Source organism: Mustela lutreola, chromosome 4 (genome assembly GCF_030435805.1).
Source record: "Mustela lutreola isolate mMusLut2 chromosome 4, mMusLut2.pri, whole genome shotgun sequence".
Classification (NCBI taxonomy): domain Eukaryota; kingdom Metazoa; phylum Chordata; class Mammalia; order Carnivora; family Mustelidae; genus Mustela; species Mustela lutreola.
The window spans coordinates 75,514,784-75,540,834 of record NC_081293.1 but is presented as its reverse complement, the minus strand read 5'-3'; the positions used below and the strand labels follow the sequence as shown (position 1 = coordinate 75,540,834).

Below are 26,051 nucleotides of genomic sequence, written 5' to 3'. Positions count from 1 at the left end.
CCAGTTTAAGTTGCTTGCCTGCCTGCCTTCCTTTAATTTTTAGTGTGGGCTTTGAGCTCATGACCCTGAGATCAAGATCTGAACTGAGGTCAGGAGTCAGACGTTTAACTGACTGAGCCATCCAGGCGCCCCTAAGCTGATTTCTTTTTAATTCAACTTCAAAACAGAAACATGATCACTTCTATTATTTTAGCTGGTGATTGCATTGATTCCTGCCTCCTTTTCTCCTTCCTCATTTCTTATTTATCTTTGTGATTTTTAAAAATTACTTCTAGAGATGCTAGAGTGTTGTGTATTGGTGATAGTTTATAAAACTGAATCTCATGTTAGTGCTTGATTTTAGTAAATATTCATTATAGTAGATTGCCTTACATTTCTTTAGAAGTTGTGTATGTCCTGAGATGATAGTAGTGGAGTGAATTCTTGAGTGGAAGGCCTGAGATGTTTACTTTGGTTCATTTTTTTCATCATCTAGAGGGAAATAGTTGCTGTTACTGATTAAAAATATAAAAGGTAAATTGTTCTACACTTAAGTGAGTAAGTCCAGGGCAGCACAGGGGAAAGAGACTGAATGGAAAGAAAACAATAGAGAAACAGGTAGAATCAAAGTACAGTAGCTAAAGTAGTGGTAGAAGTTTAGAGCAAGCAGGGTTGATGAGCAGTAGACACTGTATGTAGTTGTGGGAAAGAAATCAAATCAAAAGAATTTCAAATAAAAGTAGAGGAGCTGTGTATTATGGAGCCAGAACACTAGATTTAAGCTCATGGCTCTTTTTTTTTTTTTTTAAAGATTATATTTATTTGACAGAGAACACAAGTAAGCAGAGAGGCAGGCAGAGATAGAGAGAGAGAGAGAAGCAGGCTCTGCACTGAGCAGAGAGCCCGATGTGGGGCTCAATCCCAGGAACCTGGGATCATGACCTGGGCCAAAGGCAGAGGTTTTAACCCGCTGAGCCACCCAGGCACCCAAAGCTCATGGCTCTTAAAGGATTTATGTGACATATGTTCTAGAAACATGATGAAAGCTATAGTCTCTCACTAAAAATGTACATGGTATACATGAACATAAAATTTTGCTTATAGTTTTTAATTACACAGATTTTTTTAAATGTGGAAAATAAAAGGAGTCTTTATAAGAATTATGTCCCCTTTTATTTTTTATTCATTTATTTTTAAGATTTTATTTATTTGACAGAGAGATCACAGTAGGCAGAGAGCAGGAAGCAGGCTTCCTGCTGAGCAGAGAGCCTGATGTGGAGCTCGATCCCAAGACCCTGAGATCATGACCTGAGCCGGAGGCAGAAGCTTAACTTACTGAGCCACCCAGGTGCCCCATTGTCCCCTTTTTATTTTGTTATTTGTTTTTATTTTTTTTAAAGATTTTATTTATTTATTTGACACACAGAGATCACAAGTAGGCAGAGAGGCAGGGAGAGAAAGAGAGGGAAGCAGGCCCCCCGCCAAGCAGAGAGCCCGAATGCGGGGCTCAATCTCAGGACCCTGAGATCATGACCCGAGCCGAAGGCAGAGGCTTAACCCACTGAGCCACCCAGGCGCCCCGTGTCCCCTTTTTAAATGGAAAAAGCAGTGGCTCTTTGAGGTTAATGACAAAATCTCAATGGTTACAGATTAATCAGAATTAAACTTTGGTTTTGCCAATAGGAAGTTTTTTGAAAGGGCTGCTAGTATTTAGATTATAAATAATACATTAAAATTATGCCATTGTCTTTGACTTGACAACTTCTTTGTCATCTTTTATATCCAATCAATTTTGACTATGTTTTTGGTGAAAACAAGTGCTTAAAATGCTATCTCATGAAAGAATGAAAGAGCAAATGAAATCTGTAGATTCTTTTGTCAGATGAAAGTAAGCTTGTATCAAAAAATTAAAAATTCTCTAAAATTCTCCAGAAAAATTCATGTTGCATCATTTTCTTTGCCTTGGTTAATGAGATCATTTTTGGCAAGATTCTGGCATAACGCTATGTTAGGAAGGGAAAGATTATGACTTCACATTTTTAGTTTTAAGGTTAAAGAATTAAATTGTGCAAACGAGTTTGTATTTTATCCAGTTGACTGCATTTAAAATCCTGGCTGTAGAATTTTGCCTTCTGAAACTAGTGAACTTATGGGTAGAAAAGCATTTCATAATTGCTCCCATTTCTTGACAAAACCTCTTGAGAAGCCCTTGATTGAATGTCTTGGCTCTCCTGAATTTGGCAATTTTCATAGCAGTAGCTTTTTCATGAAACGCCCTCTTTTACAGACTGTGATTCGAGGCTTGGCACTGCTAGAGCAGGCTACTTCCCCATCAATGGCTAGAATTTCTCCCAGGATGGAGCTAGAGTCTTGTACCCCATGCACAGTGAGGAACACAGCAGTGAGTGCCATGGTGATGTGCAGAGCGCTGTCTTTCCCCAAGCAACAAAGCCAGAAGTTTTGCCAGGTGTTAAGGTGTACTGTCTGCCTAGAAAATACTGAGATTTCTTGAGGGGAAGGTTTTTTGGGGGCATTTTGAAAATGTTAATGTTCCCCCGAAATTTCCAAAGAGTACTCTAAAATAAGTATTATTCTTTGATTGTGTTACCATGTGTGTGTACTTGATGAAAACCGGTAGCTGGCTAACCCGAGAAGTCGTCATATACTGAAGGGAAGTGGTATTTCCAGTCCTCTCATGACTTGCTTCATAGTCTTAGGAAAAGAGGTCAGTTTTTCTGGGAGTGGACAGATTTGTTTGCTAGAGATAACTGCAACAGTCTTAACTTTTCTTTTGCAAGCTACAAACACGTTTGACCATTTCTAAAGTATTTGTCTTCACCACATTGAACTACACCTTTTTTGTTTGTTTGGCATTACAACCAGCAGACTTGTAGAGTGCTTTACTCGCGATTTTGAGTTAGAGGGTAATCAAAGGTTCTTGTAGTAGTCTACCTTTTTCTGACCAAGCTGTGCTTTTACATGTGCTCTCTTTTCCCCTCTTCCGCACAAACCCACACACATACCTCCCCTGTGTGAGAGTTGGCTAAATGCTTATAATCATGAGAACCAGCCATGTAAGGAGCACTTGGGATAGTCTCTCACACCATACTCAGGGATACAAGTAAAACCCAAGGATGCTTAAACAGTTTAAGTTAGATCCAGGAGAAGTCTTAATAATGAAAAAGTGAAGACATGTTTTAATTTATCATTGGGAAAATACTGTATTCCTTACAATCTGAAAATATTGTCAGTTCTCTTGCTCTGTAAAGGTGAAGAGAGACTTAGTAAACTGGCAAGGCCCGAGGGATAGTGTTGTGAAATAGGGGTCAGAGTGAAAAGATAGCAAGAGAAGTGTTTATAAAAATAAAATACAGTATACTGTAGAATGTGAAGATCCCTCCATTATCAGCAGAAATGCTTCAGGCACACAGCACTCTTCTCTTACGGGTTTGAATCTCCCCCACGTGGAAGTTAACAAGCTAACAGAATGGAGTTCTGTGTGTACTGTTAAGGGTATCCTCAGTAAAATTGTTATGCTTAGCTAATACATTATATCGAGATTCAGAGTTAAGTAATTTGGCCAAAATTGATCACTTTTAGCATCTTGGAGTCAAAATAAATCATTGAGATCTGTCGTGCTTAGTTCATGATTAATCAATATAACCAGACCATTTTTGGATGAATTAGTCACAGCTGTCATCTAAAGCAGTATCCTAAATATGCTCCTACCTTTACTTCTGTATATATTTAAAAAGGCAAAAAGAAATTTAGGAGCAGATGCTGTTAATGAAGCTCTGTTCCATTTGCACGGTTTCATTTGCATTTTATGTTGAAACAGTGTTAGAAAGTTCGATTAAATAGATAAAGATTATGGGCATAAGATTTTGAGCCTTTTTTGGCAGGAATTTTTCTTACTTTAAAAATGATAAAACGGAGGCCCAGAAAGGTGAAGTGCTTTGATTAAGATGATTCGAACAGTTAATGATAGCATTTAGAGTAAAATTTGAGTACCCTGAACGTTGTTGAATCCTGGAACTGCAAAAGAATTTTGCGGCTGTTCAGAATTAATCTCTATGGGGACAAGCTGTCCCCAAATGGGCCTATTTTGACAAGGCTCCTCAGTTTATACCCTTTTTTACTGATGCCTAGGAATTTGGTGGCCCCTGACCTAAGTACAGATAAAGGCAGCTTGAAGTTGTTAGTCTTATAAATATAATGCTGAAGGTTTCCTTTAAATCTTTGAAATTTAATTGTCTAACAATTTTCCCACACATCAGACGTTTAACTAATGGTTAGGGTGCTAGGGAAATAATCTGTTTTTAGCCTTTAATAAGTATAGTTTCATCATGAGAAATGAGCTAAGCTGAACATAGTAAAGCTGTTGTCATTCAACTGTGGAATTCTTCCAGGGAAGTAAGTATCTCATAGTAAATATAATTGATTATCCAGAGTAGTTTTATTCTTGAAACACCTGCTAAAAATTTATCTTCTTGCCAGTATTTCCTTTTAGGTTGAATGTATAGATTCGTATTTTTGTAACTGTGAACCATTATTACGGGAGATACATATATTTTGTCAGTTTTTCAGCTTATATAGCATTAATTTTACTAAAACTGTCTTTAATGTGACTTTGCCTGTATCCTTAATTTCAGTTGTAGGGAAACATTAAGAAGGAAGTTGTGTTCTGGTGACGTTTATATGGGAGGATATGGTTTCTTCTCTTCTCTCCTTCCTCCCCCCCCCTTTCTCCTTCTCCCCCCCCCCCACCCCTCTTTGTTATGGAGAAAGAAGACCCAGTTGGCATGTTTTAGTGAAGAATTTGTGGACTTGGCAGGGACTCTCCTCAAACTAATCTGGTGCAGTGTTGTCATTCCCTCAGCTTCCCTCAATGGACTTGGTGCAAATTAAATGGCAAAGCGGTGGGTGCTTGCTGACCCTACAGTGTGCTGTTGTGTTAGTGATGCCCAAATGGTGCTTGAGGCTTTGAGTGTTGCCGAGAATTCAAAGTACAACTGATACCTCCTCTAAAGAAACGTATTTCCCAGAGCAGGATAACTGCTTGATGGAAACAAGAGTCCTTCTTTTATTCAATAATTGAGAAGAAACCTTTGTTACACTTCCCTAAGAGTAATTCCTTTGGAGATTTGGTCCTTTTTCTTCATGAGTGAAACAGGCTCTCAGCAGCTCCCTGTCCTGCCCCCCCAGGAGAGCCTGGTGCAGGTTAAATCCCAGGGCAAGTGCCTGTCTAGTCCTGTGCTTCACACTGTCTGCACTTAACACTTATGAGAATGAGAATAAACTCACAGCATTTATTGTAAGCTATGAATAAGTGTTAAAGCATCCTACTAATACTGGTAAGTATGTATTTTGGAAAGAGTCCCCAAATTTCTGAATTCAGAAGCTAACTTTAGTTACATGACAAACCCATCCAGAATTTCTGCTACTCCTCTCTCTTTCTGTTGCTTTCCCCCTTCTAGAATGGTGGCGGGCAAAGTACACATTAATCTTTATTTTCTTTGATTAATCTTTTAGGAAAAAATATTTGAGCTTTTGATTTCTTTTTTTTTTTTTGCTTTCAAAGCAATTATTAGAGAGAAAATTCATATATATTATGATCTCTGTACATGAGTTCATTAGCTTATCTATAATGAAGACTTAAACTTTCTAGAAATAATAAGTATTAACTTTATTCTAAGTGATCCCATGAAGAGGAAATTTTCTGCTTTCTCTGAGGAGTGAATTTTCATGTCCTGATTGTATAGTCAGCTTACTTTTTCTAGCTACTAAATTTCTCCATATGATAACATAAAAAATTTTTCTAGTTTTCCCCTTCACTTAAACTCTAATTGTTCTCATTTTCAGTAAAAACAAAACAAAAAGAACTAATACAATATTCTTATTTTTTTAACATACTAATTCTTTTGGGCTAAACTGTGTTCCTCTAATACATCGTATTTAAGCCTGTCATACAATCTATACATTCATAAAATTATAAGGTTTTTATACCTTGAAGGATTTTAGCAATGATTTAGTTAAGGCCTGTTCTAATATAAATGATCAAATAAATCTGTAAAGATCAGTCTCTCCTAGGTCATTTCATCTGTCTGTGTAATGTTATTCAAAACTGTCTCCTAACCTCAAATCTAGTATTCTTTCTACAGTACTGTGTTCTTCTGTCCAAATTATACTTCTGTATTATTTTGATCCCCAAAGTAGAAATAGAAACTTAAAAAAGAAAAAAAGAAGTAGCTATATTATAACATACTAGAATTCTCTCAATATCTACTCACAGAAGCCGAACTCAAAGAGTGTAAACCCAAGGAGACCTTTATATTGACTTATATAACCTTAAAAGCTCTGGCCTGGACTTAGATGCTTAATAGGTGTTGGTAATCTTTCTCTCAGCTCTCTCCTTTGCTCTGTATGTGCTTCCTTTTCAGGCATTCTCCTTGCAAATAATAGCAAGGTATGACTCCTGGCGACTCTGGTGTTACATCCTGGCTACTTTAGCAACTACAGGAGGAAGAGAGCTACAGTTTGAGTGAATATTCCTAGATTAGGTTCTGATTTACCTGGATTAGGGCATGTACCCATCCCTGAACTGAACATTCTGGCGAGAGGCTTGGGACATGTATCTGATGCTGAAGAATAGATCCCATCCCATCTCCATCGGACTGCAGGGGGAGTGATAGCTTTCCCAAAGGGGATGGGGTGCTGTGCAGAGAGACCTGTGCCCCTTGTCTGCTTCATACTATTCGCAGAGATCTGTGATTCATGCAGCACTGATGTTGATAGGTTACTCAAAAGTAGTTCCATGGAGTTGGAGCTCTGTGATACTCTAAACTTTGTGGAGGCTCTTCATAGTTGGGAAAAATAGTGCTCAAACAGGTCACGACTTCTTTGTGTGCTCTTAGTGAAACCCAGGACATCGGAAGATGAAGTTCTAGGCTCAGAGTCACATTTAGGTTCAGGTCCAGGTTTTTTGAACAGGATAATCATGTGCCCCAGGACTGTTTTCTCACCCTTGAAATAGAGGTGATAGTGTTTGTCTTACAAAGTGTGGTGGTATTAGGGTCATATGTACAATGCCCAGCACTTAGCTTCATAACAAAACTCCTGCCACATGGCGTCATCACAATAGTAACCATTCCTAAAGAGTTATATTCCTTCCTTTGTTGAGTTACTTTCCTGTGACGACCTTGTGAGCATTCTGAAACACACTTTTTCAAGCTTCCAGAAAACACTGTTATTTTAAAACACGACATTATTTCTGAGTTTAAAAGTACCAGTGAAAAGTTTACTGAGGTAGAAAATTACTTTTTTGACTGAGGAATCTAGATTGTGACTTCATCTTAGAGAAGATGATCTGAAGGTACTGATGCACAGAATATGAGCAAAACATTACGTAGCTTGTGTTGTGGTATCCAGGTGGAATTCTGGCCTGGAAGTACCATGATAATATCCTAGATTTGAAAGATGTGTTTAATCTCTACTTCTAAGTTTCTGTTCTTTAAGAGATTAATTATATACAAGAGACTTACGTAAAACAGCTCAGGTTAGAAAAATAAGTGGTTCATTAAAGATACATCAGGCAAATGTAAATTTCAAGAGCAGATGACAGGATATCATTAGCAGAGTGCATTTACAACAGAATATGTAAAACTAGATCAGGAATGTCATTTTATATTAACACAGGGTGCACTCCACAATGAAGAGTTAGCAGGTATGAACTCTTACATGCTAAACATAACATCAAATACAGTAAGGAAAGCTGAAAGAAATGAAGGAAAAACTGATGGCAAAACAACAATAATAGGAATCTTTAATATACTTGAAGATCAAGAAAGTACAAGATAAGAAGATGTGTAGATGGATTGAATAGTATAATAAAAAATGGCCCATAAGTTGTCTTTTTTCTTTTTTTGTCATCCACATAATAGTTAACCAAGATTGATAATTCATTAGGCCAACTACAAAGAAAATCTCATCTCCAGGTAGAAATATATGAACCCCATTCCTTGATTATAATTCAGTACAGCGAGAGATTTTCTTAAATGTATAATTTTGATTTTTTCCCCTGTTTTTAAAGATTATTTATTTGTGTGTGAGAGAGAGAGTGTGCAAGAGGGGGAGGAGCAGAAGGAATTTCAAGCAGACTCTGCACTGACCCTGAGCTCCACGCAGGGCTGGATCTCATGACCGTGAGATATGACCTGAGTCAAAACCAGAGTTGGGTGCTTTAACTGACTGACTGAGCCACATAGGCACCTCCAGCTAGAGATTTTTAAAAAACGTTTAATCAAGTAAAATCAACTATTTGGAAATTTAAAACTAGTTACTTAAATAATTCGGGGTCAATTATATTTGGGAAATACAAATATATTTTAGAGATTACTAAGATAATAACTAATAGAGAGGAATTAATAAAGATGAAAATATAAGTTGTGAATTAGCAAACAGTAAACCTTTTGAACTAATCATTTCAAACATTGTATGAAATTGCCAATAAAAGCAATACATCTCTTTTAAAGTTCTTTTTGAGGAAAAAGAAAGGGGAAACACAAATTATACGTTAAGTTTGAGAAAGGTGAAGAACTACACTGTGGAGGTAACTAAGAATTATTTAGGTCCCCGCTAATGAATTTGACTATTTCAATGGGAAATAAGCAATTTTCAGTGAACATCATTGCTTCAAGGTGAAATCCAAAATTTGAACAGACCATCCCAAAATGAAAATGTGTAGAAGCCCTCAACATGTACCTAATCTGAATTCTGTTTCAGGTGGTGCTATCAAACTGGAAATACTGAATAATTCTGTTACTTGAGTTGGTCTAGGTGTTAGAAGATAGTTAAAACTTCCCGGATGACTGCTTGCAGTTCAGTGTCCTTAATCTGGTAAAGATAGCATACTTTAAAAAGCAGCAAGTATAGCATGGGAGAAATTAAGTTCTTTGGTTTGACCAAAAATAAAAGCACATTCAGGGGAGTTGTGTGAGGTAAGAGCGGAAAAGAGGTTGGGCTGTATTTTTATGTTGTTAATGGATTTATATAATCTGTGATAAGTTTTCTTATTTGGATAGTCACTGGGAAACCATTTAGCATTTTAAATTGTTAGTGTGATTCATCTGACACTTTCATAAAGTTAATTAAAGAGTAGGTGTAAAAATAGAAGAATAGATCAATCAGAGGCTGGTATTCATTTGACTATTACAGAATTGCAGGAGGTGATTGAACTAGAATGGCCACAGAAAGCTAGAACTGGTATTTTGAGAGGTATGTCACAAAGTCTGGATTTTGACTCTGAATAGATGTGTAGAAGTCTACTAAGAGTATCCTAAAGGAACTGAACCACTGGTGTGCTTTCCGTGTTGTGTGGACAGTATATCTGTGTGTGTGTCTGTCTGTCTGTCTGTGTGTACTGTGTGTAGATGCTGGGTAGTTGGCCTGGGCCTTTGCCTACAGTTCTGGGATTTCCTCATTCCTCTTTTATAGCCCTGTGTAGATCACTACTCCCTCTCAGATTGTTTCCTTGACTCTAGCAGGAAGAAGATGGCAGCATCAGCAATTGGCTGTAAACTCTGGAGCTGGAGTACTAGGGTGAAACTTAGTTCCATTACTTACAAGAGTTGGGACCTTACCTCGTCTATAAAATGGTGTTACTGATAATACCCACTTCATGAGTACTAAATTATACTTAATGAAAGTACTTAGAAAAATACAAAGAACATTGTAACAGTTCAATAAATAGTAGCAGTGGTGGTATTAGAAGAGGTTTTGAGCTTTGAGCACTGGGGAAAATAGTAAATATCATTAATAAAAATAACAGAGGTTGGTCCTGCAAAAATAGGAAAGCTTCAGTTTTTGGATATGTTGTGTTTAAAGTGCTTCTGAAATTTCCAGGTAGAAATGCCCAGCTAAGTATTAGAAGTTCTGGACTGGGAGTTGGGAATCAGTTATGGAGAGGCACAGGTTTTGGAGTTAATGTTAATTGAACTACTAAGACAGAGAGGATTGACAAAGAGGGGCTCGCTCAGATCAGATTTTCAAGGTAGGCTTACTCTTAGGGAAAGAGGTTAGGTAGTTTTCTCTTACCCAGTAAGGTTAGGAGAAAACTTTCAAGAGTGTGTTCTAGGATAGAGGCAGAGAATTTTCAAAATGGCAATGAAAAATGATATAGGATGGGACTGAGAAAATAGTAGGAAATGACCGTTAGTGACACTTAAGAACTACTGACCATTAAGAAATCAGCCTTATGAAAACAGTTTCCTATGGGGTAAGGGGCAGAGGCTTACCTTTGAGAGTTATATAGAGAAGAAGGGTGACAATTTGAGAAAGATAAAAGATTTGGGGAGAGTGTGCATTTTTAGCCCATGAATGGCTTTGAATAAAAGGACAAGGGTTACCCGAGCTGTTTATTAGGAGGAGACAGGTGAAACAAAGACAAATGCCAGAGAGGGAATAATTAATAGAGCACTTACCAAAATGGAACCTAGGGAAACATGCAGTCAGTTTTATAAAATATCAGAGAATATGAGAAAATTTTAAGATGGGACAAGGGAATTCTGAGAGTGCCACACTGGGTGACCCCAAGGTTCCCAGTAGAGTAGGAGCTACATTCATTGAGGATGATGTCTAGGACAGGATAGAAAGGTGGGTTGAACAGAGTGCTGAAATCATCACTCAGTTTAAGAAGTGTGTTTTAGAAGAATGACGTATAGAATGATAGAGATTCAGAGTCATAGTTGAGACTGAGTAAAGGCAGTAGATCTTGGGATGAACACGACACATCTTTGCAGGCACTCCTCTAGGTCTGTGAACATCAGGGAATCGAAGAAGCAATGATGGTCTTTTGCGATGATGGCCAGAAATGTGGTGTAAAGGCAACCCTGAAGAATGCCAAGTTTAGCTGAGATTAGAATGTTTAAAAGTTACCTTTGGGAAAAAAAGGTCAAGAATACAAGTAATTTTCTTCACATTTAGAGTAGAAAAGAAGAATCGTTGGTGGTTGAGGGTGGATACTTTGGGGATATAGTTACAAACCAGTTAACTTAAATGTTCTTGGTTAATTTAAATGAAAATGGAAATATTAAAAACACATAGTTATTTTTTAATCTCTAAGAGCTTCGAAGTTCAGCCCTCTTTTCATATATGTAAAATAAATTTTTGAAGATCTTTAAAATGTTCATTTCTTAGATTTTAAAAGAATCTAAGAGATTTATCTTTATAGTCAAAATGCTATAGGTAAAACATGCGCGTAAACCATTGTTTTCAGCGTATGCATTCAGGAACTAATATATTTGAGGTGTTATAAATTGCATTGTCAATTTACTATGGACGTTGTATTCATTTTATTTCAACATCTACATTACAATATGGTTCATTGTACCATTAATTAAATTTGAGTAAGTGTGCATTGTGGCCATGAGAGATGTGACTAGATAGAAGGATACACTAATGCCCATGGTTAGTACATATTTGAGCCTTACAACTCAATTATTTCTGCTAATCTGACTGCATTGAATTTGAGCATGCTGCTAGGTAGGAATTGCAAAGTTAAGTTACAGAAGCTGAATTATGCATAATTTGATAGTAACTTAATAGTGATTAAGTTAAATTGTGCCTTTCAGTGTTTTTCTTTGAATTGTCAGTAATTTTGTTTAGCTCATATTTAACACACAAATTATTCATCCATGTTTGACATCTAGTAGATTCATATGTTCTTCCTCTATCCTTTTGCCTTGCCCTTTGGTAAGAGTTATTAACTCACTATATAAAAAGCTGCATTATACATGTGCTGCTAATCACTTGCTACTTGAAAAAAATTACATCTCTGAAAACATTTTAATTATTCATACAAACTTATACCAAGAAGTTAAAGAGGAAGAAATCATCTATCATTGCATTGAATCCCAACAAATAACTTGACAACTTGGTCTTCTTCTACACTCCCATTGATTTGATTTTTTGAATTTAATTTTATTTAGTTTTTAGACTAAATCATAAATTCACATGGTTCTAAAAAGCTTCCTTCCTACCCAGCCATCGTCCAGCCATTGCTTTGCAATTCTGTGTCTTATCTTGATAAATATGAATAAGTTGTTTACTGAAGTAACATTTAAGTAATGTAATACAATAAACCATTGTAAGTTTAAACACTTTTTATATTTTTAACATTAGTTTTTTATAGGAGATTTTCACAGTAATAGTATTTTACTACTGTTTCTTTAATACAGAAAACCAAAATTCTAGTTCTTCCAAAATTATACTTCAAATGTAGATAGGATTTCTAAAACTGCTAATTGGGATTTGTGTAACATTTGTAGGTTTAGCATGCTTTTGTGTAACTACACTTAGTATTTACTCCTCATGAGAATCCCGTGAAGATAGGGTAGGTATTAATTGTCTTCATTTTCCTGAGGAAACATCAGAATTGATATTTTGACCATTAGCTTTTAAATTCTAGTCTTTGCACTGCAGCCAGAATCTTAAGTCATTTGTCCTTCTTTGAAATGGCTTTTATCCATTTTTTGACATTCTATATATTTTTTTTTTTTTTTTTTTTTTATTTTTTATTTTTTATAAACATATATTTTTTATATACATATATTTTTATCCCCAGGTCTGTGAATCACCAGGTTTACACACTTCACAGCACTCACCAAATCACATACCCTCCCCAATGTCCATAATCCCACCCCCTTCTCCCCAACCCCCTCCCCCCGGCAACCCTCAGACATTCTATATATTTTTTAATTGTAATGAAATCATGCTAATTTTTTGAAACAAACCTGAGAATACTAGAGTGAATACCTGTTTACCTGCCATTCTGTGTATCTGTCTTTAAATTCATATGAACGTACTTTATACTTTATTTAGAGGGAAGAAAAGCATTTATGTCCCGAGTGTTTAACAGATGGGGAGATTCAGATGCCAGCAATAACCTGAAAATATTACAAATTCTTTCTTCTCTTGAATATACTTCTAAGTTTTCTGCAAGTCACTTGTAACTGTCAGACGTCTTCCTGTTACTATTTGCCTTCCGTTTCTGTTAAATGCCTGAATATACATCCTAGGAAAGGAGACCTCAGCCCTCATTTATTCAGCAGCATTAATGAATTGCATGGCTGTACACACTAGATTTTTTTCTTTAGATAACTTTTTAAAAAAATAGAACATGAATTATATATATTTAGCATTTGTAATACTTAAATTTTCTCAAACATTATGTATATCCATGGTTTCTTCTACAGAGAGATGCATGTGGCTCGAGGACATTTCCTAAGTCCCTCTGTTAGAGAATTCTGGCATACATTTATCCCAGCCACATATTCCTGTTCTTACTGGGGGTCTCAGGGCATCATTTTTTTCTGCTGTTATTTCTGTCTCTTAAAGGCACTATGCCTTCATGTGTTCTGCTGATTCTGATATGTTTTTGCCTAAAAAATAAGTAACCAAGCTTTTGAGGAGTTGTGTGTTCAATAAAAGTCCATAAATTTCCTACGTCTCGGGAGCACAGCTGTATTGCAGGTGCCTTTGACATGTATTTTGGAACTGCTGAGGCCTTATCTTACTGGGTTCATGGGTTGGAGCATTGTGGTGACCATTGAATAAATGAGGGGATTATGATAATTTTAAGGGAAAAGGTTATTCTGATATTTCCTTTGTACTGATGTTGCTCTGATTTACTCTTGTTGAACTAGATTTAAATATTAATCATTTAAGGTCAAATATCTAATGTATATATGGTCTTCAGTGGATACAACCCAGTTACAACCCAGTTATCGTAACAATTTAGTAAAATAACTGTAATGGAATTTTTCTTTTGAATTTGGCTTTTCTTTTTCTTTTCTTTTTTTTTTTTTTTTCTGTCCACCAGGGAGTAACTATTGCCAGTCAGACGCGCTATGTGTATTATTATAGCTACCTGTTAAAGAATCATCTGGATTATAGACCAGTGGCACTGTTGTTTCACAAGATGATGTTTGAAACTATTCCAATGTTCAGTGGCGGAACTTGCAGTAAGTGCTCTAAATTCTCATCCCTCCATGTACTGGAACATTTTTCTGGACATACCTAGAGGTTTACATAGAAATCTAGAAAGAAATTTACCACACTTAAAATGTACATAGGGGTATATATTTCTGAAGTATCCAAATTAAGTAGCTCCGTTGTTCAGCTTATTGGGCTAAGGAGGCCAGCAGCCATGGGTTTTAATGTCTTAGAAGCCAAATTGTATTTATGAAAGAAACATTCTTTGCTGCATCTACCAAATGCAGCTTAAACTGTGACCAGATGACTAAAAAACCTATCCCAGTAGAGATCCAGCATCCGAGTAGCAGTGGGATTCATTAGTTCCCTGTGTGGGGGCAGGGACCAGTTCCTTCCTATCTTAGGAAGATTAGATATTGGTAGTAATGGTGACAGGGACAATAGAAAGGAAAGGAAAAAATTATAAGACGTGGCGACCTGCTGAAATATGTTGAGTGAATAGGGTTGAGTCAGAGTGTGTGGAGCATTAGAGACAACCTGGGATTAAATCCAAGATCCAGTGACAGTTTTGTTAGCTCTCTCATTGCTAGATTGTATAACCTCAGGCACACTCTACCTGTCTTTATGTTTGCTTGTCAATAAAATGAAGACATTTCGAAATCTGAAAATTTCTAAGTATGTACTAAACAGAGTTCATGTCGGTGATGTCTGCCTCCCATTGATTTCTCTTACCCTAGCCTCTGTGAGCCTCCCTCAGTGATCCTGATCCTGGTCTGCTTCTCTGCTAGTCTTGGCTGGAGTTCTTAGACTGAAAGGAGCCTTAATACTGAATAGCCAGACCCAAGCAGTTAGTCAAGATCAGACTGTTGCTGTTTTTTTTCTGTAACTGCCTTGGCAGTGATCAGTCATGTTTTCATGTTTAAGAAATATGTTTCATTTATTTAGAGAGCAGTTCTGTAGTTTGTAGATAAGCAACTACTACAGTATTTCTTTGAATACCTCTAATAATATTTCAGTGAGGTTTTGTAATTTGTTAGTGGTTTTAGTTTTTAGTTTTAAGTTTTGCTTCTTGAAAATACTTATGTAGTTAAAAAATTTCTATCTCTAAATTATCCTGTACTGAGGAAATTAATTTCTTGATAGTGTTTGTCTTTCTCAGGTATTACCACCTTCATATCTTTCCTGTGTTCTTAGAGCTGGACACCTTTATCATAGGCCACAGATTTATTAATAGAGTGTGATATAGGCTCACTGACTTGATTGCCTTAGCAAAGCACAGTGGGAGCCCTAACTGATGGCTGTCGTCATCTCTGTACAGCAAAGGCCAAGCACCACAGCAGTGCTCCGTGGAGACAGGCGGTGGCTCCGCTGGTGGGGAGCGCAGCATGGTGTGTAAACCTGTGGAATCTCTGTGTTGTATACCTGAAACTAATGGCACATTGAGTGTCAACTCTGCGTCAACACAAATAATAGAATCTGTGATAAAAAAAAGTTCTAAATGCAAGGCATTAGACTGTCAGAGGTGACTGACACAGAAACTTAACCCGTTCATAGAGGAGAAGGAAAAAAGGAAGAAAACATTCTTGCTCTTCCTGTAGGATAAATATCAGGTGTAAGGGCCAAAAGGAGGGTTTAATTTTAGGGAGAGAATAAGAGAAAGAGAACATTCAGTTCAATAATCCACCTATCTAGTGTAATTTTTTTCATTGGCTTCTCTAGCAAAAACCTGACAGTTCTGCTCTGCCTGCAACGTTCTGATGGATTTTTGTTTTGTTCTTGTCTTTTTCCACTATTACATTTAAACTTTCAAATTACTGACTGCTGAAAACTTTTCATCTTTACTAATTTTCTCCATTTATGCCCTGTGGTTTCATACTATGTAATAAAGCTGTATTAAAAGTAAACGTAATTGAATGGGAGGTTATACGTATAAATTATAAATGGTGTATTCAGAAAAATAAAAGGTTTAGGGGTTGTCATATGGTTTCACAGAGGAAGTCCAGCTCTTCCTTGAATGGTAGAGAAAGAGTACCTTTTATGTTGGCATTAAAACTGAAGGAAGTACTGCAGGTGTGACTTGAAGTACAATAGCAGGACATGAGCTGGACCCAGAGGCATGGAGGGTGGCATGTGTGGCCCGCTGTCAGAGGAGCCTAAATGGGGATGTTAGACTGGATTTGATAGGTGCTGTTGCATCAGTGACATGTCAAGAGGCTAAGGCTCTGTTTTAAGTCTGGCTGGATAGGAAGTGGTGATTGCACGATGGGGAACCAGTGGTGGAAAGGAATCCAGTTACGGAACTTGTGAGCCCGATGTGCTTTGCTAAGGCAGTCAAATCTCCTTTCCCTTTTATATTTAAACAGTTTGTCAGTTTTGATTCTGGCCATATGAATAATTCCCAAAAGAGGGGAGAAGGGAAAACGAATCTCACTGAGACTTGGGAGACATGAATTTTTTTTGTTTTTAAACATGTTTTGGTCAGGTTAAGGTGAGCTGTTTATATGAAGATCCTCAGTGGGTTCTTGAAAGTGGGTTTGAATCTTAGGTGAGAGCTAGATCTGGTATTTTGGGAGCATCAGGCAGCAGGCATAGTAATTAATTAGCCTTCTGTGTAAATATGGTATTGGGCTAGAGGTTGGGAAGGCTGAGGGAAACAGAGTGGGAGGAGTGTGAGACCTGGTGAGTTGGGAGTTTGGGTTCAGGGGAAAGGTTGGGACCCTTGAGGAAAACGAAGTAGTTTCTGCAAAGCTGTCAGGGGTCAGCAGCTGTTTTCTTACTGAATTATTGTCCTAATATTCCTAAATAAAGGAAAAGTTACTATACTCTTCACATCTGAAAGGGTTAAAACATTAGTAAAAGATGAGCAGTGTGATTTTCTGTCAGTAGGCATATGTCAAAACAGTTTAATCCTGATTTTTGTTGACCAGGTATTGACTTGTCATTTCTTTAGAACACAGTCAGTTGTATCAAAGAGAAAATACTTGACTTGTGTCTTAGAAGTCAGCAGAACTGCACTGATGTTGGACTTCTGATAAGTTAGCTCTTGAAGATCTAAGATGGGGAATTTGTATTGTAAATGAACTGATTTTCTGTAGTGATTTAAGGAAAACTTTTAAACTTAGGTTTTGGGGTAGATTCTAAGTGACGCTGATTTGTAATTAGTTTATTAATGGATTACACAGTTCTAGAATTCCTGAAGATGCACATTTTAGATGTAGTTTAATTGAAATCTGGCTTCTACTGTTAATACACTTTTTAAAGTCCTAAAAAGAGGATTATCACATTCTGAACTAGTGGAGTCTTAATAAGATTACAAGGCATTTCATCCTGGCTGGTTTTTATCATAGCTTTGGAATCATAGCTTTTTGTTTGCTTTTTCAAGCTAGAATTTCTAGTGAAATTTTCAGAATCACATAGTCTTGTAAAATGGCTTGCTGTACTTTGAAACTTTAGTCAAGGAAGTGAAAATTATGGACAGATTGTTGGTAATGTTTCCCCTTTTTGGAGTGCCCTTTTTCTTGTGATAAATGGCTCACATTCATATTAGAAAAACCCAACAGGCTGTTATCAGACCTTCTGTTTATTATGTGAGTGCTGGTGCTGCTCTAGATATGCACGGATAAGCCCATACGTGTTTACTGATGGGAACGTGCATCTAGCTTGGATACGCCTTTTGCCTTTTTCTCACTTGTTGGTCACATTGATAAACAACGTGATACTTCTTTCTGCATCTCTAACGATGATGCCTTTTAGCGTTAAGGATTTTATGCCAGTTTTTATATATGTGCATATTTCATATATAAATATATATTAAATACACATGAAATTTTTCATGTACTTTTTGCAAGCTTATGATTTTATTTCTTGATGGTCTTGGCATATTTCCTTCAAAATCCACTTACTCGTAAGGTTAATCACTAAAACATATAATCCTTTCCTTTATTTTAAAACAGACAGGGACCAAAGCCAAAATACTTGTTAATGAAAGTGGAGTGTGTTTTGGAGGGAGGGGGATTTTGCTACAGTTCCCGCTGGAGTCTTGTATTTCTTTGCCGACATTTCCAATCTCTTGTCTTCCTGTTTCTCATGATGATGGCTTTATATCCCTTTAAGAAATTAAATGTGAGCTATAGGTAAAATAAATGATAGTTAATATTTTTATAAATAGAGTCTTGTGTTTATGGAATTTATAACTTTGTTACAGATTGTATTCTCATGCGTCTTATGAACATGTAATGATTTGTGTTTTGTGCGTTTTATTACATGGTAGAGACATTAAAATACTGCAGCAAATATCTGTTTTTAAAGTTACTTTTCATGCAGTTCATAGATGTGCCAGAAGATTATTTTTGCATCTTAATTATAAATCTAATTTATATTAGATTTTTAACATTTTAATGTTAAAGTTTTGCTGTTATTGTAGTTCCAGAAGTCTACTGTTGGGATTTAGTATTTGTGAACTAGAACCAGTAAGTAGAACTTTATGCTGAAGGTTAAAATTAGGGAAACTTTTGTACTGGCTATATTTTCTGACCTTTTTTTTTTATTTTATTTTTTTAAAGATTTTATTTATGTATTTGACAGAGAGAAATCACAAGTAGATGGAGAGGCAGGCAGAGAGAGAGAGAGAGAGGGAAGCAGGCTCCCTGCGGAGCAGAGAGCCCGATGCGGGGCTCGATCCCAGGACCCTGAGATCATGACCTGAGCCGAAGGCAGCGGCTTAACCCACTGAGCCACCCAGGCGCCCTATTTTCTGACCTTTTTAAAAAAATATTGATGTGTTTTAGATCTGGGCTACAGATGCCGAATTACTATTCTGTGTGTATTGCTAATATTAACCATTAAAATGGTGTTTGACAGTTTGACATTTGAAGGCATTTCCTGTGGAATGATGCTAACATGTATTTAACCATGCAGATCCTCAGTTTGTGGTCTGCCAGCTAAAGGTGAAGATCTATTCCTCCAATTCAGGACCCACACGACGGGAAGACAAGTTCATGTACTTTGAGTTCCCTCAGCCTTTGCCTGTGTGTGGTGACATCAAAGTAGAGTTCTTCCACAAGCAGAACAAGATGCTAAAAAAGGTTTGCCCTTTACTTTTATTGGGAAGAATATCCAAAATCATACTTTGAAGAGTAACCTCAGATCTTTTGCTTAAAATATTTGGTTAGGCAGAAATCATTCTGTAAGGAGAGATTACAGGATAATATTTTGTGACTGACCATTCATTGAATTAATTATAATTAGTTTTCTGTTAGATCTATGCATGGTTTGCTTACTATAGCACTGATGAGCCATTATATTGGTAAAAAAAAAAAAAATCTTACTAGAGGAAAAGTCCTTATGTCATTGTAATTTGAAATGAATTTTCTTTAAGTTGGGTTATGCAGAGAAATTTTATAAAAATATTAAAGATTGCATACCCCATTAAATCAGTTACCATCTTTTTAGACAGGATGATCAATTACCAAGAAAAAGTTAGCAAGGGGCCAGGGGCCATGGGTTTATAAAGAAAAAAATTCTCTATATGTATAAATAAGATCTGTTCCATGGTCTTGTGTAATGACACAAAACACTTTCCCCCCATTTTGGTTTATTTTTTGTGACACTATGTCATTTTATATTTGGCTTTCTCAAATTTATTGAATATTTCGAATTTTAGTTAGAGTGATAAGTATACAAAAGAAGTAATAACGAGTGAAAAAGTGTGATATTAAGTATACAGATTCAGAAAGTTAGTGGGGTTTGCTTCTTACTGAGCCATAGTTAGGGAATTCAAGAGCTCATTCTTAAAACCGTCTTGGTTTAAGATGTGAAGTGTGAACATTTGAGATGAGTGCGCCTAAGGTGCAACATTTTGGGGTATAATGAAAAAAGATTCTAGCTTTGTATGTTGTTACTGCCTCATTAAACATACCACATAGTGTATTGCCATTCTTTAGACATTCTCAGTAATAGAACTGATTTAGTTTTCCTGATATTTAGCTTAAAAAAAAAAAGTTTCATTTATTATTAAAACTTTAAGCACTACCTTGATTTATCTAAAGAAATACAATTTCCTATACCCAGAAGCCATATAGCTGGGAAATGACAAAATGTTAAACTGTTGTTTTTTTTTTTTTTTTTTACTAGAAACCCATTTCCTACCTATTCTGTTAAATATATCTTGATAACTTTGGGAAATAATTTTTCTGTAGTCCAGGAAGCATTAGCAGGTGTTTAAAATTATCTTTTCCCTTCTGCTCATTGTAAGACTGGCACACACAAAATTTTATTTATTTATTTATTTTAATTATTTATTTAAAGTGGGCTTCACGCCCAATATGGGGCTTGAACTCATGACCCTGAGATCAAGAGTCACAAGCTCTACCAAATGTGACAGCCAGGTGCCCCTAAAATTTTATATTTTACTTTTAAAAATAGGCACCTGCATCACTCTGTCCCTATACCTTTAGGAATGTGTAAGTACTTATTTTCAGTTGTCTGTATGTTACTTTAATACATACAAATTGGAAGATTAGATTAATATTTGTAGTATATCTGGGATTACTTTACATATATTTATTTGCATTTTATGTGATTTTGCTTACCTATTATAAATGTTGCTGTGATTTAAACAAAAATAGATTTAATATAAGCATTACCTATACAGAATCCACATTTTTTAAGATTTAAATATTACTAGCTTGTGTTTTTCTGACTCTAAGTTAAATATATGTACTGTTACTAACTTAGTGACTTTGCTAAAATAATTGAAATTAACAAAAATTTTTTTAAAGACTTAACATATGAGGGACGCCTGGGTGCCTCAGAGGGTTAAAGCCTCTGCCTTCGGCTCAGGTCATGATCTCAGGATCCTGGGATCAAGTCCCACATCAGGCTCTCTGCTCAGCAGGGTGCCTGCTCTTCCCCCCCACCCACCCCTGCCTACTTCTCTGCCTACTTATGATCTCTGTCGAATAAATAAATAAAATATTTAAAACAAGGACTTACATATGACATTGCTAGGTACTGTTAAAAGATAAAAAGAATGTTAAATGAAATATACTTGAAGGTCTTACATCTTTGTGGGAAAATAGCAAAACTATTAGAATAATAGTTCTAATAGGTAAATTAGAATAAAAGATTTGATGGCAATTCAAGGCACCAGATAAGATGTCATAAAGCTGCACATCATTAACTGTCACATGGGCCATGTCAGCCAAATTCCTGTCATGAAGAGAGAGAGAGAAGATTTTCTGTGTTGGTCATGAAAGGGCTGACGTGATGAACTTCTGATTGATATGTTTTTTTGATTAACAGGACCTTGTATTATTTTTAAGAAGTAATTTTTTAAAAATAGGCATTTTATAACCTAAAAAAGTCAGAATGACTTGTCTTCCTTCCCTCATATTCTGAGGTTTTTCAGGCATACACATTGTAGTGTAAGAAACTGGAGCCACTTAGTGTTTGCATTGCTTCTGAAGTAGAAATGTGTCTGCCTTGCTTCTTTGGGAAGTTGTACGGACATTTCAAGAACTTTTGTTAAAGTAAATTTTCTAATGGATAACTTTTTTTTTTTTTAAGATTTTATGTATTTATTTGGGAGAGAAAGAAGGATTTGGGGCGGGAGTTGTAGAGGGAGAACCAGACCCCACTGAGCAGGGAGCCTGATGCGGGACTTGAGCCCAGGACCCTAGGATCATGACCTGAGCCGAAGGCAGACACTTAACTGACTGAACCACCCAGGTGACCTTGTAATGGATAGCTTGTTGAAATAGACCATAAAACCCATTTCTGATTATTTAATACACACATATATACAAACTCAAACATTTTTTAAGGCTAACATTAGACAAGAAAGGAAATACTTTACCTAAGCTTTTAAAACAAAAGTAAGTTATCTTAGAACCTGTGGAGTTACATTTTTGTCTAAAATTTGGAAAAAGAATAAACATACATGAATTAGAGCAACAGATAACCAGTAGCTTGCCAAATATTAGTCTGTACGTTTGTCTTTATTCAGACTACCAAATGACGTGTCACCTATTTTATTGACTTCTTGGGATGAGTATTAAATATAGGTGATATATTTTCTTTAAAAAAATTTAATGTCTTTTTTTTTTTAAAGGACAAAATGTTTCACTTTTGGGTAAACACATTCTTCATACCAGGACCAGAGGAAACCTCAGAAAAAGTAGAAAATGGAAGTCTCTGTGATCAAGAAATTGATAGTATTTGCAGTATAGAACGTGCAGATAATGACAAGGAATATCTAGTACTCACTCTAACAAAAAAATGATCTTGACAAAGCAAACAAAGACGAGGCCAACCGATACTTTTCTCCAAATTTTAAGGTAAGTTAAAAACATTTCGAGGAATTAGTGGGTTACTCTGTGTGTGTGTGTCTGTGTGTAGTATATAGCTGGTAAAGGACTTGTGTGACTGAGGTTTAAATCAAATTAAGTATTAATTAGAAGCAATATTTAGGTATCAGTAATGTGAGTTTCTAACATGGATGCACACAAAATTTTAAAAAGCTGCCTCCCCCACCACCCTGGCCCTTCTTCGTTGTTGTTTGGTGAAATCTGGGGCAGGGGTTGGGAAGGGGAATTCAGTTTATGGGACATGAAATAGGAATGAGGGAAGAAAGAAGTTAAAGGGAATTCAGTCATTTGGGAATGATTCGTATGGAATGTTCTTTATTTTTTTATTTTTTTTATTTTTTATAAACATGTATTTTTATCCCCAGGGGTACAGGTCTGAATCAGCACTCACCAAAGCACATACCCTCCCCAATGTCCATAACCCCACTCCCCCTTCTCCCAACCCCCCTGCCCCCAGCAACCCTCAGTTTGTTTTGTGAGATTTAGAGTCACTTATGGTTTGTCTCCCTCCCAATCCCATCTTGTTTCATTGATTCTTCTCCTACCCACTTAAGCCCCCATGTTGCATCACCACTTCCTCATATGATATGAGGTTGTGATATGATGAGATATGATAGTTGTCTTTCTCTGCTTGACTTATTTCGCTAAGCATGATACGCTCTAGTTCCATCCATGTTGTTGCAAATGGCAAGATTTCATTTCTTTTGATGGCTGCATAGTATTTCGTATGGAATGTTCTTAACTGTTCCTACTTTTGTCCCCTTCCAGTTTATTCTCAACTCCTCAGAGTGATCTTGAAATAGATAGATTGGTATAATTGATATGGTGTTATCACTCATGTTTATACTTTTTAAAGACCTTGTGGTTTTTTGATATGACCTACAAGGACCTTCATAATTCAGCCCAGGCTTACCTCCCACATGAGCTCTAGCCACATTCTGCTCCTGCTCCAAGATTCACCCAATCTGGTCTCTCTTCAGTTCTTCCAAATGCTAAGCTCCTTCTGCCTCCAGTCTTTTCAGTTCTTTTTCTCTCCCTGAGGACCTCCCCACCTTCCATCTTTCCCCTGCTGTTCCCACATTTGGCTACCCTTCCGTGTGGTAGCCTTTGCTTCAGTCTTGTTGGTCTGAAAGGCCTCTTGTCAAGCTCTTGTGTTACTCCCTTTATAAAGCTCTACTTCCTCATATTGTGGAATTATTTGGGTCCTTACTTATATCTATATGTGATGTGTGTGCATATTTTTAGTCCTGTGTGTTGATAAGAATTTTCCAGGTTAAAAAATCTGATTTGTCAATATTTCCAAATGGTAGTTTGCCCTTTTTTCCTTCCCCTTTCCTGTTTCTCCTTCTACCTGATTTTCCTCCTTCCTTTCACCATACCCTTCTTTCTCTTTCAAAAAAATTTCTTACTTATTTTGCCTCATTCCATTTTTATAATATGCAGCAAGCCTACCCATAGTTGATAAGTATAAGAATATTGTGAGCAATCCTAAAAATAAATGGGAGGCTACATATTTTAAGTGAAAATAAATCCAATATTAAGTGCCTTTAAATCTTAGACTTCTTTTAAGTGATTAGAAGGGTCTTTGAGAATTCACAGGTTTCCATCGACTATATCTGCGTTTTCCTTAATTATTAGCTTTTATGGTGTGACTTCCTCTGGTTTTATTGTTTTAATATTAAATATTTTTTAATATTACAAGAATATATATTTGTGATTACAAATTAAAACTCAGTTATCAGTAAACAGATATAATGCTGTAAGTGTTGATGAACAAATGAGCAGAGGTGGCATAAAGCACGATCTTGGTGTGTTTTTTAGCCCAATAGTTAAGAGAAGACCTCTCTAGCAGGTGACCTTTTATCAGAGGCCCACATGGAATGAGTGAGCAGTACAAACATGTGGGATGGGAGGGAAGGGCAGATACAACAGCCCTGAGACAGAATGATTCTCCCATGTTTGAGGAGCAGTAGACAAGCAGCCATTTTGACTAAAGCACATCGGTCTGACTGTGAAGACATTGGTGTGTTTCCAGCACAGGAAGGATGTCATCTGAATTTTGTCTTTAAAATGTAGACTGGAGAGGAGGCAAGGACAGAGCTGGGAGATGAAGTGAGAAGCTGCCACCGCGGTTTAATGTAGCTGAGAGGTGGTGGCTGCAGGGACTAGCGTGGTAGCAGTGGGCACACTGAGAAGCTGTCAGAGGAGGTAGAGATGGCATCGTGTGGGTGGACCCAAAAGGGTTTGCCGATGGAGCGGATGTTGGATGTAAGAGGAGGAGAAGTGAGGATGACTTTTAGGTAGTGGGTCAGGGGTAGGTTGTAGATAGAGCAGATAGAGCAGATCCACTGCCTTCTGGGCCTCTGCTTCCTCTCCGGGGAGACGGAAATCCCTGCCTCGCTGAGTTGTTGGACAGCTCTCCAGCACTGCTGTAATGGCCCTTTGTCCACTGTCAGATCACTGTCTGATGTTCTTAACCTTCAGGGCTGACGGGATCCCAAACATCGCTGCTAGTCAGTGTTTTTATAATGTAGTATTTGTTTAGTGTTATTTGTGTCAGAAAATACACTGAGGCTCAGCGTGGTAGTAAGTGCAACATTCTTTTGGATCTCAGCTATTTGTACATTGAAGTTTATTGAAAAGACACTTTTTAAATGATCAACAAACTTCAGTCTCAGTGCTTTTTTTTTCAGTGGAATTATTTAGTTAATGCTTACAGCTTATGCTTATTATGTTAGTACATCCCAGTGTATCTTTTCAGTGTATAACAAGAAAACATTGGAAATCTGAAGCAGACGGTAATTTAAAAGATAGCTGCCTTTTCAAGATCCTGTTTGTCATTGCATTTTTAAAAAACAAATCTGTTAAAATATGTATCTCTACTAAGTCATTTAAGATTAGTCAGATTTATGGATTTTCCACTTAAACTCTGTCTTTTTTCTCTAGGTGAAACTGTACTTCACGAAAACAGTAGAGGAGCCGTCAAGTCCCGAGGCTAGCAGTTCAACTTCTGTAACACCAGATGTTAGTGACAATGAACCTGATCATTATAGATATTCTGACACCACTGACTCTGATCCAGAGAATGAACCTTTTGATGAAGATCAGCATACACAAATTACAAAAGTCTGAATTTTTTTTTAATCAAGAGGGATAAAACACCATGAAAACAAACTTGAATAAACTGAAATTGGTCCTTTTTTTTAATGGCAATAGGACATTGTGTCAGATTACCAGTTATAGGAACAATTCTCTTTTCCTGACCAATCTTGTTTTACCCTATACATCCACAGGGTTTTGACACTTGTTGTCCAGTTGAAAAAAGGTTGTGTAGCTGTGTCATGTATATACCTTTTTGTGTCAAAAGGACATTTAAAATTCAATTAGGATAAATAAAGATGGCACTTTCCCATTTTATTCCAGTTGTATAAAAAGTGGAGACAGACTGATGTGTATACGTAGGAATTTCTCATTTTGTGTTCTGTCACCAACTGAAGTGGCTCAAGAGTTTTGTGATAACACAGGTTCACATCCTACCCCTTTGCACTTGTGGCAACAGATAAGTTTGCAGTTGGCTAAGAGGAGTTTCTCCAGGGTTTTGCTACATTCTAATGCATGTATTCGGGTTAGGGGAATGGAGGGAGTGCTCAGAAAGGGATATCTGTTAGCTGGATTCTGGACCATATACCATCTCCAGCTACTTCACGCACCTTTCTT

At 36.7% G+C, this 26,051-nt stretch overlaps 1 protein-coding gene across 1 annotated transcript in view; it reads left to right on the top strand.

Moving 5' to 3' along the window:
• The window catches only part of LOC131828978 (phosphatidylinositol 3,4,5-trisphosphate 3-phosphatase and dual-specificity protein phosphatase PTEN-like), a 139,356-nt gene extending 113,605 nt beyond the window's left edge, over positions 1-25,751 (top strand). The window contains 5 exon segments of the mRNA XM_059170280.1: positions 13,856-13,997; positions 18,886-19,052; positions 22,079-22,240; positions 22,242-22,304; positions 25,281-25,751. Coding sequence (XP_059026263.1) covers positions 13,856-13,997; positions 18,886-19,052; positions 22,079-22,240; positions 22,242-22,304; positions 25,281-25,466 — 720 coding nt within the window. The 3' untranslated portion in view covers positions 25,467-25,751.
• The last annotated feature ends 300 nt before the right edge of the window (positions 25,752-26,051 follow it).